This window comes from Brachycentrus maculatus, unplaced genomic scaffold (genome assembly GCF_059751285.1).
Source record: "Brachycentrus maculatus isolate JH-2025_06_01 unplaced genomic scaffold, ASM5975128v1 h1tg000195l, whole genome shotgun sequence".
Taxonomy (NCBI): Eukaryota; Metazoa; Arthropoda; class Insecta; order Trichoptera; family Brachycentridae; genus Brachycentrus; species Brachycentrus maculatus.
In genome coordinates this window covers 365223-384175 of record NW_028280946.1, presented here as the reverse complement: position 1 = coordinate 384175, position 18953 = coordinate 365223, and the positions used below count along the sequence as shown (strand labels likewise).

Genomic DNA, 18953 nt, shown 5'->3' with positions numbered 1-18953 from the left:
TTCGACTCGTTTTGCAACAAATTTATTAAAAATTTTAAATTCAAGTTTCTTAGGTTTCCAAAAAAAAAATATTGAGGTAGTTTTATACTCCACAAAAACGCATTTTTTTTTTGTATATTATGAATTAATGAAAAAAAAAGTATGATATTGTTAAATTATAACTGTAATAATACTTATCAATGGCTTTTTGTTTTGAAAAAAAAAATGTGATTGTATTATTAATTATAAGTATGTATTAACTTAATTTTTGCAACCTTTTAAATAAAATTGATTGTATAAAATTAATATCTGGGCAACTTTAATTAATACGCGTATGTAGGTATAATAGTTTTATATAATATTGAATAAAAAAATCAATTTGGTAAGCCATATTTACACTCTTACCATACCTGTCAACTATTTATACTTGGTCCACACTAGTAAGCTTTACGGTTTGTTTACTAATTTCGATAGTAGTGTGATGTAACTGCATATGGCGAAAAAATAATAATTCAACTTTCTGTATTTTCAGAAATTTATAATGACCATTAAACAAACCGAGTGGCTCACCATTCAATTCGCGAATTTATTCGTAGTCCTGGAGGGAGGGGCCATGTTCTATTATTAAACTGAAGCACGAGTAAAGATATAGAAGGCACTGGACTACCAAACAAAACTGTCAAAAGCTTGACATTTTATTAGTGATGGTAACATTAAGATGTAATGGATAGCGGTATTTTTGAATTTGTTGAGAAAATTCAATGGAATAAAGAAGAATAAAAACTTATATTGAAATAATATGTATCATTCTCCAGGATCACTTGCATAATTTTTTAAATAAAATAAGTGTGCGTCGCCTATCTGCTTATTTCCAAACAGTGTTTTCAATGTTTATTAATATTACATTATGAGGAGCAAACAGTTCTAAAAATAGTCTTTCATCTTGAATTTTTGCCAATGTTCATAATGTGTATTTAAAAGTTTCATATTGATTCAATATGAAAACTGTCAATTTAAGTGAAACAAAAGCAAAAATACCACTGATTGGTTTAGGAACATGGCAGGTATAATTTAAAAGCCTTTATTATAGAGAAAAAAATCTTTACTTGTAATATTTTTAAATTGATCAATGGCAATAAACAATTGTGTAATAAATAACAATATAACAATAAAAAACAATATAATAATAAATTATGAAAGACATGTATTCTTTCCACACATGTTTTACTAAGTTTTGATAAAAATTATGTTTTATTTCAGGCCAAACCAGAAGAAATAGAATTGGCAATAAAAAATGCTTTAGATTTGGGATACAGGCTAATAGATACAGCATTTAATTATAATAATGAAGATGCCATTGGACGTGCATTAAAGTTGTGGTTAGACGAAAAGAAGGGAGAGAGGAGTGAATTATTTATAACCACCAAGGTAATAATTTTATTTTATTTTTAACTTCAGAGAAATCTTGGCATTTCAAGTACATTAATTATTTCAAATACTTGGGTGTGTTAAGGTGTGATTTAAAATAATAAGCGGGTATGTATGAGGAGATGCACGAATGTGGAAAAGGCGAAAATTGTTTGAAAAGACAGATTGGTGTGGCATTCTTTTCTCTTTGTCTACCCCTGTAAAGAGGCGGGGTGATGGTTAGTTAGTTAAACATAAATGGACTCTCATTTTTATTAAAACTTAATCCTGATCATGGAGTTCACAAGATAAAATGTGACATAGCTGAAAGACGGTTTTAGTAACTTCATAGTTTTTTCCAAAGCAAATGGGTTTAAAAAATATTTAGTTGTCAAGTTGGTATTACTGACAATCACACTAAAACTTAAAAAACCATGCGAAGAAGTCACAACAACAGATGTCACTACAAGTCATATTTTGAAATAAATTTGACACCATTTTTGAATTATGAGAAGGAATGAAACACCTCATTCATGCTCCTTTGGGAGTAATTTTATTAAGACGATAAGACCCTTCTACACTCTTCAAGAGGTTAATCTAATATCACAACGAAAAGAAGAAAAAAAAACTTATGTTTGTTATTCAATTTAAGTGTAAATAAAATATTAAAGCAGTTTGGTTCTGTAAATGTAATTCCTTAAAGTATTCCAGCTTTAATATTCATATGTACTCGTTATTCTGTTACAGCTTCCTCACATTGGAAATAGAGCATCAGATGTAGAAAAATTCTTGAGATTATCTTTGAAAAAATTGAATTTATCCTATGTGGATCTTTACTTAATTCATGTGCCATTTGGATTTGAAAATAATGAAGAGACAATGGCTCCTAAAGTTCACGAAAATGGAGACTTTTGTTTGGATGTCAAGACGGACCACATAGAATTATGGAAGGTGTCTAATATTTTAATATCAGACTACTAATATTGTATGATAATTTTATGTATATAAATTATTTTCTATATGATTGTTTTGGTCCAAAATTCCAGCTGAGTCAATTTTCCATTTTAATTTTAACCCTGAAAATATGACTCATATCAATTGTCCTAAAACTTGATCTGAATGCTGGTGTAAGTCTCTAAGATGAATTTCAAATCATAAATACAAATACAGTGAAACCTTTATCTATCTATCTATCTAAAAAATAGATCACATCAATCGTTTCTCTATCACAATTTCACCGCATTCATCGTTTGAATTAAGCTGCATATTTGATATATTTTATGTGTTTTTTTTCATGCTTCTCAATTTTGTTACATTTGACGAAAATATTTCAATGTGTGGGATAGAAACTATTGAAAGCTTGTGTGACGCAAGGTTGACAGAGACAGCAGAAGAGGTTCATATAATGATGAAGAGGAGCCGCTGCCTGTACCTTTATTTTCAGAAGCATGCGCACTCTTTGAAAGATTGAAAACTTTCTTCTACGCATATTCAAAAACTGATGCCGAAAAAATTATCATTCGCAAAGCCGAAAATATACTGTTGACTTACGGAAATAAAACAGTAAAAAAAACAAATGTCGATCACATATTACTCACAATACAATAAACTTGAATATTTTTTTGGCTCTATTAAGATTTGTATTTTTTTTAAAACATACACATTTTTCTTAGAATTTTAACCTACCAATGGTTACGCAGATTGGAAGGACGGTATCTTTACTCGATCGTATCTCCTAGTGTATTAACCTCTTAATCTTCCATTCATAGTTTATTTGACTAGGTCCCTTGAAAAATGATAGATAGAGGTTTCACTGTAATTAAAACATAAACACTCAATGCTTACAGGCGATGGAGGCAGTTAAAGAAATGGGCCTTGCTAAAAATATTGGACTCTCTAACTTTAATGAGAACCAAATTGAGGCAATTTACAATGTTGCCACGGTCAAACCACAAGTACTGCAGGTGGAGTGTCATATTTATCTTCAGCAGGCAATGCTGCGAGCATATTGTGACAAGAGACACATTGTTTTGACCGCCTATAGTCCGCTGGGAAGCCCAGGGGCGCAAAAACACTTTGAAACAAAATACAAATATGGGTATGTATGATACATATCATAATTTAAGTACTTTCTCATGAAAACTTGCGATAAAATAAACAGCAATATTTTTAATATAATAGGTTAGTAATAATAATAAAAAAATACATCTACAAAGTATTATTTTTTACCAGGTGATAAATGAATTTAATTTTTCATGATAAAATATAAATAAGCAGTCATGTTTTATTCTTTAAAAATAAGTACTTTCATGATAACAAATAATGGTATTTTAAGAGATTTTTTGATATTATTGTAAGGAATAATACCTCCTGTAAAACAGTATTCTATTTTTCTATCAATCTCGAAACTAATCCTAATTATAATTTGACTTTTCAATTTTATAAGATGTTTTTCCAATTATGTATATATACATATTCTGTATCCATCAAACATATATTCTATAGCAATGTGGGCAGTCTGGATGGTTCCATTCTTCTCACATACCATTGTCTTCTTCCCCACCTAACGACGTCTTGGAACTTGCATATTTCTCTTATCCTTGTGTTCCTTATTCTATCTCGTAGACTCTTGCTAGATATGCTCCTTAGAGCCTTCTTTTCTGACACTCTTAGCGCGTTTTTTATTACTGCGGTGTCCACCCTGTATGTATTTAATTAAATTTGAATTGCTTGAATGACAATTAAAATAAATTCACCAATAATGAAATAACAAAATCATACAATACATATACTAATGTAATTACTCTGTAGTTGTTCACTCGCAATTCACAGTGACCAGCTAAAGAAAACATTTTTATGATAATCTTTTCCTGTTTCAAGTGGTAATAAACAAAGTGAATAATGAATGCTAAGGATTTTGTTAATTATGTGTTTTTCAGGCTGCAAAACTGCCCCAATCTTATAGAACACCCGACAGTACAAGCTTTAGCAGTCAGTCACAAGAAATCCTCTTCACAAATATTGTTAAGGTTCCTAGTGCAGCAGAACATTGTGGTCATCCCCAAGAGTTCAAATCCAGAGAGGATCAAACAAAACATGGAGTTATTTGACTTTGAACTTAGCAGTGAAGAAATGGACTCACTCAAGAAACTGGATAAGGGAGAAGGAGGAAGAATTATTGACTTTCTTTTCTGGAAGGGAGTCCAAAACCACCCGCAATATCCGTTCCCTGTTCAACAATGAAATAAAACATATGCTCATACTGTCAGCCAGGTTTTGTTCTTCATTTTTCACTACAGTTCAAACTTTTTAATTCGAAACATACAATTACACTGAGTTTTTTAAGGGTGGTTTTATACAAAACTTTGATCATTTTAAATACAATTGTAACTAATTATTTTTGTAATTTTATCTCGAAATTTTAGTATTTTTTTCAAAATTAAAATTATTCAATGATTTATATGAAAGAAACATCAAAGGGATCAGAGTTTAGTAGTATATTTTTGAAAATTGGGGTGTAATTTGAATTATCATTGTTCCAATTGATTAGATTTTACTGAAAATTATTGCAATGAAGAAATTTGTATTCTTTTTTTACTGTTTATAAAAAAAAATTAACAGGAATTGAACTCTGAATGACGAATATCTTGGATTAAATATTTTTTGTACATCTAAATAAAACAAATAAGAAATAAAAAAATAATTGTTTATTAATTCACATTTTGTATGTTACATATTAGTTGATAAAGAAAAGAAATACCAATAAGATTCACAGGGCGTAATAAGTAGTTTGTTATGAGAGTCGGTACAGCATCTTTCTCTGCATGCGGTGCTGAAGCTCCCCTCGCCGTATCATGGTGTGGATGACCTTGAGGATGGAGCGCTCGGGATACTTCTGGCGGAGGAAGTCCTGGATGATGTTCTGCTCCGAGACCTGGGACCCAACAGCGAATCTTCGCTTCAGCTGCTTTTCAATACGAGACAGGGTTTCGTGATCTTCATCTGTTGTGAAACCTTCCGCTCCTAGTTACAAAAATATATTAATACGTATAAACATGTCTTATTTAACATTAAAAAAAAAACACTATCCTTAATAAGAGAGTTGTTTCATTTTGTTGTAGGGATACATTTTCAATACACAATATTTTGAGTATCTTTGCTCACAAATCTGGGTTTGTCTACTTAGAAGTTATTTATATTGACATCTCAACATAGATGAAGAATATGAAAGTCTAGGTTATGTATTTGGGTTTATAAGTCCAGTCTTCCATATTCTTTATCTACGTTGAGATGCCAATACATGTTTTTTCTCGAAATACCATACTGCAGTAAAATGTCATTGATTCAAAATTCAAGAAGCAAAAAAATCATCCACTCTCTTATATTTTACAAATTGATGCTTGGCAAAGATTATCAACATAATATGAAATAATAAATGGTATAATAAATGATAAATGGTACTTACTCCATCATTTAAAAAAAAAGAACTTAGCTGGTCAGCAATATAGGAATGATAATCGATTTAAAATATTTGAATGAAAAATGCATATTTTTTAAATTTTGGACAGCACTCTATTTTGTATTATTTTCAACTTTTTCGAATCATCAAATATTTTATAACAAAATTCAAATTTTTATTTGAATTAATAAGCTCTCTCACCATATTAACCCAAAGTTATCAGTCTAAAATGAATCAATACTTCATTGAATTTGGAAAGCTTTGGTCTACAATGGTAAATCAGTTAAATACAAGTAAAGAACACCTTTTTCTTCCATCTATTCTAAGATGGACAAAAAAGGTGCTTGACTAGAGGCCTAGAACAGGACACAGAAGCGTGGGTAGGCCCCAGATAAGATGGTCCGATGATATTAAAAAAGTGGCAGGCCTGCACTAGAAGAGAGTCGCGTCCAACTGAGAACTGTGGAAGTCCAAGAGGGAGGCCTTTGTTCAATAATGGACACAAGAAAAAGGCTGAAGTAAGTAGGTTAATAGTACCTGCTAAGCTGCCGGACATGGCTGCATCCAGGGTCGACACTTGGAAAAGGCGGAGAGCTTCATTTACATGAGTTTCTGTAGCAAACGGTTGCAGCTGCATCTTGGCCAGAGACTCAGATATACGGATAATGGCTTCCAGTTGTCTAAAAAAGGAAATCATTGCTTTATTTAATATTATTTTCGAACATATCACAACATAACAACTTGGAGAGTTTTACCTAATATGGGTCGCAGAGTTTTCATTTCGGATGTTCTAGCAAGTGAAAATCACCCATATTAATAAAGCGATTACAGGTGACATACCTTACGGTGATGGGAATGGACAGCCGCTTCTCGGTGGCCTTCTCCTGGGCGAGGGTGCCGCTGCGCATGAGCACGTAGCGGCTGCGCAGTTTCTCACCCGCGCTGGCCGACAGGCGCGGCCCGCAGCGCGCCCGGCAGTAGCCCACCAAACGACGCAGCACCCCCAGGGGGATCTCCCCCTCGGGCCCCGCCTTCTCCTCCGCCGCCTGGTTGGCGTTCATGTGCACCGCCATTATGTGCTTAGCCAAAGTCTGCAAATCATCAATGTATAATTTATTTATAATTTTAATTTAAAATTAAAAAGAGAAATATTTGTGTTTTTATAATTTACAAAAATACTTCAATTTCATACAATTTCTGTGAGCCACCGGAGCATTTTGTCATAACGTAACATTCGCGGCGAGCATCCGACTTTGAATGGAGTATGCGGAACGAGCTCGGCTCGCTGTACTGACTATACGAATGCTTGTGTGTTACATTACGACGAAATTACTCCGGTCAGTCCCCACCTTAAGTGGCTCATCATTAAAAATAGGTATCAAATTGTGGCTGAACCTGTCTTTTTGGGTTCGAACCCAGAAACTCTGACTCAAGGGTCCGCGATACTAACCACGCGACCTTAATCATTACTTTTTCTTGTTTGCTATTAAGTGATGATTTTTATATAGCTTATTATGTTAACATAATTCTGGAACAGGTACTTATCTTTTTATTTTGGTAGACAATTCAAAGGGTTGGGTAATATGTATGTCCAAAATTAAACAAGGTTTATTGTTTAACGTAACAATAAGACGAAACGCATCACGCATTAACATATACATAAATAAATGTAGAATTCAATCCAATAACCCTCGTTTAATTTTGGATATACTACCCAACAATTCAATATGGGATTCTACCAACTGTCTGCAGTTACAATAAATAAGATAATTCAAAGCTAGCTTTTAACATTCTAGAATGTTTTATTCCTCATTTTAGATGTTTTTTGATGGAATTTTTTTAAAAGCTAAACAACTAAAAATCAGGGTACTCATAGGTTTAAAACCAATGTCAAAACAATCTTTAAGAAGCACAATTGCCAGCAAGCTTGCCCACCCTTTTAAGAAATCTAAGTAAAACTTTACCATATCTCGGTTCTGGTCATGCTCATCCTTCACGATGAAGATCATGTCGAATCGAGACAGAATGGTCGGCATGAAGTCAATATTCTCCTCTCCCTTTGTGTCGTCCCAGCGCCCAAATATGGAGTTAGCTGCTGCCAAAACTGAGCAGCGCGAGTTCAGAGTTGTAGTTATACCAGCCTGAAATATTATGGCATTCAATACAATCAAGTTATTACAGTAGAACCCTTCTAATACGTCACCTTTGGGTCTGGAAGACATTGAACTTTCTCTTAAAAAATTATCCCTGCAGAGTTAAGTACCTTAGAACGGGGCTACTTGAACTTTGATGTGTTACTTGAGCCCAGTACAAAAAAAAAATCTGTATTTGGTCTACAATAATGAACATATCGTGACAATAAGTGTCACCTGTCAGGGAAACAATGAGTCATGTCGATAAGTTCATTATTGTAGACCAAATACAGATCTAATTTTTTTTTGTACTGGGCTCGAGTAACACATCAAAGTTCAAGTAGCCCCGTTCTATGGTAATAGTCTTGAATGTTAACACATCCTTAGGGGGAAACGCTCAAAAGCGTAATACTCTCTTTTTCATTCATTGTTTACTTAATGTAATAAATACCGCATTAAGAAACACTAATTTGTGACTACCGGTTTCGGAATAATTATTCAATCATCAGATCATTAAAATAAAATTATTACAGCCTGACATTTATACAAAAGTAAAATTATGAAAGAGAGAAAGAAGACAAATGAATCACAATGGGAATATTTTAAAAAGTGGACTTGAAGTTAAACTTAGTTGGTTATTTATTATGGGTAAGCTTAAAAGCGTCTTTAATATATTGCTGGTACAGAGCGGGTACAGAGACACTTATAAGTGTTCTATTTGCTTACTTTTGGAACAGTGCGAGACGCCAAAAAACATTGTACAGATCGGAGTTGGGTTTGCAGTTACTTGTGATTAGTATACAACTCTAGTATACTACATAATAAGTTTATTAGTATATTAATTAGAGTCAGGGTTGATGAAAAAACAGCCTGCCAACAATGTTTTAAGAATTTTTTAAATTTTTATAATAAAGCACAGATTGAACTAATTCGAACCCTTATCCGCACCCCAATGGTGCATAGGTCACTGCATCATATAAACGCAGTGTTATCTTGATCGTTAACACACGAAAGAAAGGTGATCAGCCCTCCGCTTCAGGTACCAGTCCAGGGTAATATTGAATAAATATTAGAGTGAAAAAATCATTTTTAAATTTATTAGACGCCCCTCTGGGAATCTAACCCGGGACCTCCAGAACAGTAGCCGAGCGCGCTGACCATTACACTACGGAGGCAGACAAAAGATTGAACTAAAAGGCGGATTGAACTAAAAGGCATTTTATTATATAAGTTGATTATTGTTTACCTTAGCTATGGAGATAGTCTGTTGCTCCATAGCCTCATGGATGGCCACTCGGTCATCCTCCCTCATCTTGTCAAACTCGTCGATACACACCACTCCACCATCTGCCAGTACCATGGCGCCACCTTCCATCACAAAATTTCGCTGCAAAACATAAATATGTTAGCAACTATCTTCTTCTTTTGTCCTGTGGATTGGTCAGCAGCAACAAATGACACCTCCTTCGCCACTCCGGTCTATTTCGACATATGAGGAGCTGAATTGGGTTTTGCAAAATAGACCGAAATAGACCAAAAAAGTAACTATAAAATCAGATTATTTGATATAAATTTGTCCCTCATTCATAGGACTATAGGACTATATGACCAGATTTGTCCCAGATTAAAGGTTTATACTAAAATCCCAGTCATCATATCATTTTGTCCCAGTTCATAATATAGTCCAAAGAGAAGCCATCAATATATTTTGTTGTTATTTTTATTTGAGAAAATAACTTACAGTTTATACATATAAGATTCTTTAACTTCTATCCGCACCCAGATGATGATATGGGCACTGTGTAAATTGACACAGAGTTAACATTATCATTAATTATATGACGCAAGGTGATCAGTCCTGTGCTGCAGATTTTTGGGTGAAGCCACTCCTATGAGTGGAATTTATTTAATGGGATGCGTAAAACATAAGTGAAGAAGTTCAGGATAAATGACACTTTTATATAGGAAAGTAAATGGAGTGAAAAAAGGAATAAGGAAAAGGAGAAAAGCAATAATGGTTATGCCACTCGGGGTTGTATACAGTTGCATTGACAGGCGCCGTGGCATAGTTGGGTGGACGCTCGACTGCGAAACTCGACTTGGTGTTTGTGAGGTATTTTTCACATTTACCATTCCTATCCTACCTGCAGACAAGCCTCTAAAGTAGAGGCTTTGCGGGTTATTCGTTTTTTTTTTTTAAATACCCATACTCATACTAGTTTCTGTATCTTGGGCACTACAATTTTTACAAACCTCTTGAGGTATTGTAAAAATTAAGCAAAATTTTTACTTCATCATTTGTTTTTGTGCAATAACTATGCAAAAGTGAAACTCACTGTAGCGGGATCCCTGATAACGGATGCGGTCAAACCGGCAGCACTAGAACCCTTCCCCGAGGTGTACACACCGATGGGAGACACCTTCTCAACAAACTTCAGCAGCTGCGACTTAGCAGTACCGGGGTCACCAAGCAGCAGAACGTTGATGTCGCCTCTCCGGGTCAACCCATCGGGAAGACGTTTTCTGGCACCTTAAGAAACAATATTGAAAAATAATATTAATATATTTTTTCTATATCAGACACTGGATTATTGACCCTACCTACGGATGAGATGTCAATATTATAGTTATCTCGGGTATAAAGTGATCGCTTAAGCCAGCCAAATACCAGGTCGTAAGCCCTGGAATGCACAGACTTTTATCTTCTTCAATATAAATAGGTATGATAGATCGGCTGTCCAAACTCAAAACACAGTAAGGGACATTTTTTTGTACATACTACAAAAAAATGTCCCTTACTGTGTTTTGAGTTTGGACAGCCGGATGATTCATATCAAGTTCAGACAACTATAATAAAGAAGATTGACTTAATAATACCAGTCGCGCTTTCCAAATATATCATCAACTTTGTTTCAAACAAGTGGCTTTGCTTACAGCACTTTCATAAATGTTGATACGGAGTAACATTATTGGCTGAATTTATCGTTACCTCCAAACAGCAGGCAGGCGATGGCTTTCTTGATGTCTTTGGCCCCGAAGATGCTGGGCGCGATTGAGGTGGCCACGCGCTCGTATATGTCTGGCGAGGCGGCCAGGCGCCGGAACTGCTCCTCCTCAGCAGCGGAGACAGGCTGGCTCACCGTGCCCAACCCCTCCCCATCCACCTTGATGCCCACCACGCGCAGATATGCCGAGCGCACGCCCACAATGGCCTTCTCTTTACCCTCGCGCTGGAATATTACACACAATTAGCAACATTTCATTTTAGAGATCATAATGATCATTGAGATGTACCTACAGACAGTGGCGTGCACAGAGCATTAATTAGGGTAGGCAGTAGAGGTACGTAGTAAGTTTACGTCAAAAATATCCTGCCATTAGATTTTTAACTTAATCTGTAAAGCTTTTTTTTTGTTGACAATATTCACAATCATCGTTTAAGCGCAGTTTTTATGTTTTTGTTGGTTTGTTTTATTTTGTTAAATCATTAAAAAATTTACAGAAATTAAATTTTTTTTAAATTCCAACACTCCCAATTTATACATTCACCTCCATTTAGGTTTTTTATGCAAAAAATGTCATCTACAATTGATCGTGATTTTCATTATAAAAAAAAAAAACATATTTTCAATACCCCCCGTGTTTTATTTTTAATTTAATCATGTCTTACCACAAAGTGAATGCCAAAACAATAAATAACAAAAAAATCATTTGAAATATACCTAGAGAAGGAAAAACTGTAGTTTTTTTTTAAAGAAGCAAATAATCTGTCTTTATTATGCTTCTAATCTAATATCTTATGGCCAGTATATTACATATCCAGCTTCAATCAATTTTGATTTGATTCATGTGAATTTTTTAAAATTAATTTAGAATAGCATGCATTTTTGTCAACTGCAAGGACAAATATAATTTTAAACTTGGCAATGTAACACATTTGTTTAAATTAAGTTATAAACGGGTTGAAAAGTTAAATATACTTACTCGGCTCACATGCGACACCTTCTTTATTGAGTATATGGCCAATATACAAGCCCTGGTGCCGGGTACCGCTCTCTCACACAAATATCTGAAAAATTTATAATATTACGAACTATAATATTATAACTAGCAACTTTATTCAATATTATCTTTGAGTTATCAATTAATTCAATGATTTTTATGTTGAAACATATAAAAGTTTATACGTTAGGTACTAGAGCTCAATGCAAACGATGGATGGGCGTAGACGAGAAATGTGCTGTCCTGTTAACTGAATATAAATTTGAGCTTACACATCAATAGACAAGCCGGTACAGCACACAAGTAGGGAAAGTTGTTAGCTCAGAAACATAGAAAGCGTTCTAACTTATTGAATTCTCTTTAAAATTATCTCGAGGACATTCCATTGTCTCGGAATACCTATTTACATGACAGCATTGCATCATTAGGCTCAGTGGAATGTTTTCATTACAGTCACAAATGTGACGGCTATAAACAAGAATCATGCATAAATATTAGCAAAAGATTAATAAATGATTTTCACCTTTCACAGTAAAGCTGTAAATGTCTCGGAATCTCTCCTTGTGGTATATTCTCGGGAAGTTCTTGGAGCTTCAGAGTCTAAATAATAAAAAAATAAACATATTAACACACTCACAGCTAATTAAAAAAAAATACATAAAAACATGACTTCAATAAATTATAATTACAAAAAATAAGAAATTATTATTACTGTGCATTATTTCATAACTCAACGCAAAGAGAGGCTTGCGTCTTATAATAACAAAAAAAAACATCTTTAATGAAGATCGCAAAAAAATATTATCACAACTGCGTATGTGATAATATTTTTATACTATATACACATTTATACATACTATGCAAAACATTGTTACTTGCGGAATGGTTTGAATGCAACAATTTTTTTTGACAAAATGAACAAATATTAGGCGCATGCAAAAAGTAACATTTAACAGTGATAAGGTTTTTTTTATTATTTTTAAATACAACCTTTATTCAGGCATGAACTTGCTGCACGCTTAGCACATAATGTGTTAAAACATACTGCATAATAATGTATTGATTATAATTTCAAATGTACTAACATATGATTTAAACAATTTTATTTAAAACAATATTTTTACCTGGTAATCAACGCAGTGACATTTGTCTGGAATTATGAAATACGGGTCCAGGGGACATTTCGGTCGACCAGTTTGCTCTCTGGAATGGATGAAAAATGTCGCAAAATAAAGCCAAATAAATGTGGACAATTTTTACGTAGCCACCCACTTATTCAGGGTTGGTACAAATTTGGGCCGGGAGAAAAATTTGAAACAATTTGTTACCCTAATGTGCTATTCAGATAATTGAAAACTTTAATTTATTAATATTATTTACTATATCAGAAACCGGATTATTCACCCTACAGATGATATGTTAATATTGTAGGTGTTTCAACATCTATCGTTCTTTTTATAAAAGAAGATGGAAGCCTGAGCATCCCAGGGCTTATGACCTGGCATTTGGTTGGCTTTAGCGATCAATTTATACAATTATGTAACATTCACCATTCTAGCAATTTTTGAACACACATATTGCATTCATTTTTGAAACTTGTATAAATGCAATGAGGATAGCCTGGAATGACTGGTTGTGATCAATAGCCTGGAGGGGAAGAGAGGGAGAGGAAAATCCCCCACACAATGGACTGATCAAGTTAAGTCAGCAGCAGGCACCTCGGTGGAGCGCTACATGCAGCGTAGTCAAGGGATAACTGGATAAGAGTCATTACTTCCACTAAGGTCACCCTCAGTAATGAGGAATAAGTCGGAGAAGAAGAATATATGCAATGGTCTCGGAGAACACCTATAACTTATTTATAGATTTAGAACTCCATTTTAATTAATGTATTAAATGTTAAATCAATCACTGATTTTTTGAGTCTACTAAGTTGTATTTTATTGTTACAAAATACATAAAAGTTAACTTTGTGACAATTGTTTCGCCTAGTTAAAGCATTTTCAAACGAATGACATTTGTTTGAAAATGCCATAACTAGGCGAAACAACTGTCACAAAATTTATTTTGTGTGTTTTTAACAATAAAATACAACTTAGTAAACTCAAAAAATCAGTGTTTGATTTAACATTCAATACATAAACGCCTATAATATTTGAAAACTATTCTAGTGTAAGACAGTAGTACCTCATTTAGAACTTACATGTTGCATTTTCTCGGCATCAAGTACCCTTCGAGCCCGGGCTTGACAGGCAGGTTGGGTACAATGTTCTTACAGGAGCGGCACTGGATAGATATCTTGGTGGCCTTAGCCTTGATGCCGGACGCCGATACTATTATTCCGGGAATCTTCACAAGTCGTGAAACTGTGTCAGACTGAAAACAATTTTATTTTTCTGACTGTAAGATGCAGTTTTTTTAATTGAAAAAAAAAATCAGTGCATTTTATCTGACCCTTTCTTAGCAGAACATTATATCGTGGGTATACAGGCAAAAAACGTTAACTCTAAAATCCCTGTTTGAATAATCCCTGTTATTTAAAGCTTTTAGTCTGAATAAAATACCCACTATTAATGTCCGCCTCCATGGTGTAATGGTCAGCGTGCTTAGCTACCGCGCTGGAGGTTCCGGGTTCGATTCCCAGGGGGGGGGGGTGAAAATAAATATTAGTGATTTTACACTGTTATATTTATTTAATATTACCCTGGACTGGTTCCTGAAGCGCAAGAGTGATCATCTTGCCTTCGTGTAAGTAATAATTAATTTGCAGGTATCACCCAAAAGTGGGTGCTTTGCCAATAAATTTGAAAAAAGTAATGATTAAGATAACACTGCGTCAATTCGATGCAGTGCCCTATGCACCATTGGGTGCGGATAAGGGTTATAAGTAAGTAAGTAATCAATCATTAAGCTTAAAGTTGAATTTACTTTTAAAACCACATATATATGACATTTCAATCTACTTAGTGTATTTTGCCAGTTTTTAGAACGTCGAAAACTTCATAATATGCATCATTAAATCAAAATTGCATATTTTCGAGTTAAAGTTTTTTTGCTCACAATATATTCTAATTGAAATAATATTATTTTGAAACATTATAACAGTCAACTAAGTACTTGTATAAAAGAAATGAGTGTATTTTTTTTTAAATTATGATACAATATATAGTAAACAACATTGAGATAAGTCCAGCGTTATCGGAGAGAACTTCATAGGGAGTATATGTTTTTTAATTGTATTTCAATTTAAAAATGACTCATTTCAGTAATTTTCGCTTGCTAAAATGTAAGAACACAATTTAAAACATTAACCCCCTATTATGTTCCTTCCGATAATGCGGTACCTATCTCAACGTCATAGGGGGATTTACTGTATTCTGCTCAACCCAAAATGATACATTCGATCTTCTGACTTAGTATCTTTTCTGCATTTGCAATTTGCTCATTCAAATTTGTTCTCGAGAATCGTGCAAGTACCCAGGGGCTTGTATGTCCAACTTACACAAGCTTATAAGAGTATAGGTATGGAACCTTGAGCACTCTAGCCATGTCTACCATTTTCCTTTTTTAAATTGTTTTACACACTAGGAAAGTGCTTTGAACAAATAATATTAAATTTTTACTAAAGTTATACATATTTTGACCGGTTATTTCATTTACAATATTTTGAATGCGTTTAAATTTTTGTTCAACGATCAAGGTTTTCTCCACATAGGAAGTAGTAAATATATATTTTTTTAAATCTGGTATACCTTCATATCACGCAAAGAAGCAGGATTAGCATCAGATGAAAGAAGAACTTGAATATCCTCAACTTTCTCTTCGCCTTCAGGTCTCGGGGATGTTATTTCATCAGCAACCTACAAAAGTAAAACGACATTTTGAGTGTGTCCAAATACTTGTTCACAAATCTGGATAATCTCCAGTTCAATTTAATTTCTAGTGAATTCAAACACTATGTTTCGAATTGGAACATTATTTATATAAAAGTTTCAAGAATTTGAGTAGCGTGGTTGTCAACCATGGGTAGAATTGGTGAATGTTACACGTGTGTAAAGTGACCACTTAAACCAGCCTATGACGGTTGTAAGCCCCGTAAATGCCCAGATCTTTATATTCTTCTTCATCTATGTTGAGATGAAAAAATAATATAAAAAGTAAAACAACTCTCCACTAGGAAAGTTTCTTTGGTGATGTAACCATGTTATTATGATGTTTAATTATCTCATTCTCAAAAAAAAAACGATTTATAAAAAATATATAGGATAAAATCCTGTTTCGAATGGGTTTATAGACTCTGCTTGCGTATTAATCCATGTATAATCCGGCTTTAGAGCATTTAAAGCTGTGCATTCCAGACGTATTAGCTGGTAGATCAGTGGTTCACTGATACTTGAGGTAGTATTTCACTAAAATGGCGCTATATAAATTGTACAAAATAACAAAAGACAGGGTGTGGACATGATTTAACTGATGTTTTTTGACAGACCTCTTTAGCTGCGTCTTCTAAAATGGGCAAATGTTCCGCTGGTTGTTTGTACAGCTTATCAGCCAACATTTCATCAAAACTCGACAGATCTTCTATATTAATCTCGATCCAGTATTGACCGAGATTGTATTGGCGTTTTAAGGCATCTCTAAAAAAAAACAAAAAATCTTTCTCATTCAGAAGTACTCATTGTCAGAGATATTTGCAGATTCAATGTAAATAACTAGGATTTGTACAGGTGGACCTCATCTTTCGCACATTCGACTTTTGCACAATTCGTTATTTCGCACATAAAAAAAAAAAACTTTATCTTGGCAATAATGCAAAAATGTTTTGTTTCCGTATGGTTGATTTCCTTTCACAATATGAAATGCATATGAACCAAGTCTATACTGTAAAAAGTGTTATGTATGTACTAAATTGAATATGATCCCAATAGAGAACGCATATCTCAAGTGCGTAGAGCGATCCATGATAGTACTTCATGTTACAGAAATCTCTATGAAGAAAAGAAAAAAAAACAGTAAAATACAACTCTTGACTCAACTTTTATTCAATATGTACTTAGTAATTATTGATAAATGCAAATTTTTAAGTAAATTTATGGTGTTTTTAATCTTTTTTTTTACATCCCTCTACTTTCGAACATTTAACTTTCGCACACATTTTCAGGAACCAATCATGTGCGAATGTTGAGGTCCGCCTGTACTCATTATCAGAGATATTTGCAGATTCAATGTAAATAACTAGGATATGTACCTGTATTTATAGTTAAAGTTTCCCTCGTGGAATTGCCTGATAAATTCTTTAAACTTCTTCTTGACTCCTTGAAGGTTGATGTTTGCCGCATTCGAATCTTCCTCCCCGGCGAAATTATCGGAGAAGAATACTCCAGCATCATCAAAACCTTCCATTTTGAAAGTTGAATGACGAAATTTATGTAAAAATACAATTAAAATGGGTTGAAAGTTTCCAAACAGAGAAAGGAACGTTTGACAGTAGAGAAGCGAAACACTTTTTGGCGCGAATTAACCTTATGGCTTTGCTTTATTGCCAGCATTGAAAATATTTAGATGCATTAAAAGTGTGACATGCCTTTTTTTCTATTACAAATTATGACTCTTTTAGTTTTAATTACTTGGACTTTGTTTGCTTTTTGTGAGATGTAAATACATTTCCGCCTCCGTGATGAAATGGTTACCGTATTTAGCTACCATGCCAATAAATATTTGTGGTTTTACAATATTTATTTTATATTACCCTGGACTGATTCGTAAAGCGCAGGAGTAATCACCTTGCCTTCCATGTAGGCAACAATCAAGATAACACTGCGTCAATGCGAGGCAGTGCCCTATGCACTATAGGGTGCGAATAAGGGTTAAAAGAAGAAGAAATTTGTATATTTATGTTTTATGTCTGTAAACATAACCCCTATTTTTTGTATTATCAATTTTTCAATTATTTTCATAAAATATTATTGCCACTGTTTATATTTAAATGCGGAGGGAGCTAAAATATAATTTAAAAAACATTTTTAAAACAAGTGATGGGATTTCAATCTCAAATTACTAAAATAACCGGGCGTCTTTCCTGCAACTGAGTTGCAAAGTAAGGACAATTGCAAATGGCCGCTAACTACGCCTGATGACTAGTCCACCGTTTTCACTCATGGTGAAATATTGAGGAATTTAGGAGTTTTTAGAAGGTATGTTATTATTTTTAATTTGTTTTGACGTTTGTGATAACGCCGACTTCAAAACGAACCCTTACAGATTATATTTCGAAGTAAATATCAAAATTTATCGAGAGTTGTTTTATTTTTTAATTTTATTATTTAGGTTTGTCAAGCGTCATTACTCATCACTCCATTATCTCTAAGTTGAACATTAATAATCCCGTCTGTTTAGTATTTTTATATTAATATTCGGCGTTAATCCTTGGTATAAAATTTACAATGTATTTGACATATATTTCCTTTCAAATTGCAGTAATAATAACATGCAACAGGTGAAATCATAATGAACAGGTCAAATGCCGGATAGGTTACTTTTTCAAGGCTTCCCTGTGTCGCTTTACGTCATTTTTTTCATACACGGTTTACTGTTAGTACGATTGGTAAATCTTCGTAAATTAGTTTGGGGTAATTCCTTTCGCACTTCTAAATTAATTTATTGTAAATGGGCTAAATACTCCCCTTAATTTTGAGTTCTTCAGATTTACAAATATGAACGTAGCGATTTCTTCCATTTTTTACCAATAATTTTCCAAACAACTTACTAATCGCTAACGAAAATATAAACTAACTAAATAACTAACCATCACGCCGCGTAGGCAGAGAGAATAGAACGCCACACCACTCTGTCTTTGCAAACATTCTTCGCCTCTTCCACGTTCATGCATTTCCTCATACATACCTGACGATTATTACGACTTCTAACCTGACCACTTTCAAGTATTTGGCTTACCTGATCGTGCCAAGTTTTTC

The 18953-nt window shown here is 33.8% G+C and overlaps 2 protein-coding genes across 2 annotated transcripts; one reads left to right on the top strand and one right to left on the bottom strand.

Annotated features, from left to right (window-relative positions):
- The first annotated feature begins 679 nt into the window (after window positions 1-679).
- LOC148307680 (aldo-keto reductase family 1 member A1-like) lies at window positions 680-5051 on the top strand. The gene is made up of 5 exons (XM_088262972.1): window positions 680-1043; window positions 1240-1407; window positions 2134-2337; window positions 3234-3484; window positions 4326-5051. The coding sequence occupies exons 1-5, from the start codon at window positions 978-980 to the stop codon at window positions 4627-4629; spliced, it is 993 nt and encodes a 330-aa protein (XP_088119098.1). The 5' UTR covers window positions 680-977; the 3' UTR covers window positions 4630-5051.
- Window positions 5052-5078: 27 nt separating this feature from the next.
- Window positions 5079-17492, bottom strand: Mcm5 (Minichromosome maintenance 5). Its single transcript, XM_088262971.1, has 14 exons — window positions 17228-17492; window positions 16469-16616; window positions 15732-15839; window positions 14183-14355; window positions 13104-13182; window positions 12503-12579; window positions 11962-12046; window positions 10967-11207; window positions 10314-10507; window positions 9224-9364; window positions 7810-7986; window positions 6686-6936; window positions 6383-6525; window positions 5079-5409 (listed from the first exon to the last, which is right to left on the bottom strand). Exons 1-14 carry the CDS (start codon window positions 17380-17382, stop codon window positions 5180-5182), a joined length of 2202 nt encoding a protein of 733 aa, XP_088119097.1. The 5' UTR covers window positions 17383-17492; the 3' UTR covers window positions 5079-5179.
- Window positions 17493-18953: the final 1461 nt, after the last annotated feature.

Excerpts from the sequence above, each read along its gene's own strand:
- Mcm5 (XM_088262971.1), bottom strand. The coding sequence starts at position 17,382 with ATGGAAGGTTTTGATGATGCTGGAGTATTCTTCTCCGATAATTTCGCC. Across the intron at positions 11,208-11,961 it reads AGGTGTCGCATGTGAGCCGA|CGCGAGGGTAAAGAGAAGGC; the intron begins GTAAGTATATTT and ends GTAATATTCCAG. Across the intron at positions 6,937-7,809 it reads ATGACCAGAACCGAGATATG|ACTTTGGCTAAGCACATAAT; the intron begins GTAAAGTTTTAC and ends GATGATTTGCAG.
- LOC148307680 (XM_088262972.1), top strand. The coding sequence starts at position 978 with ATGAAAACTGTCAATTTAAGTGAAACAAAAGCAAAAATACCACTGATT. Across the intron at positions 2,338-3,233 it reads ACCACATAGAATTATGGAAG|GCGATGGAGGCAGTTAAAGA; the intron begins GTGTCTAATATT and ends CAATGCTTACAG. Across the intron at positions 3,485-4,325 it reads GAAACAAAATACAAATATGG|GCTGCAAAACTGCCCCAATC; the intron begins GTATGTATGATA and ends TGTGTTTTTCAG.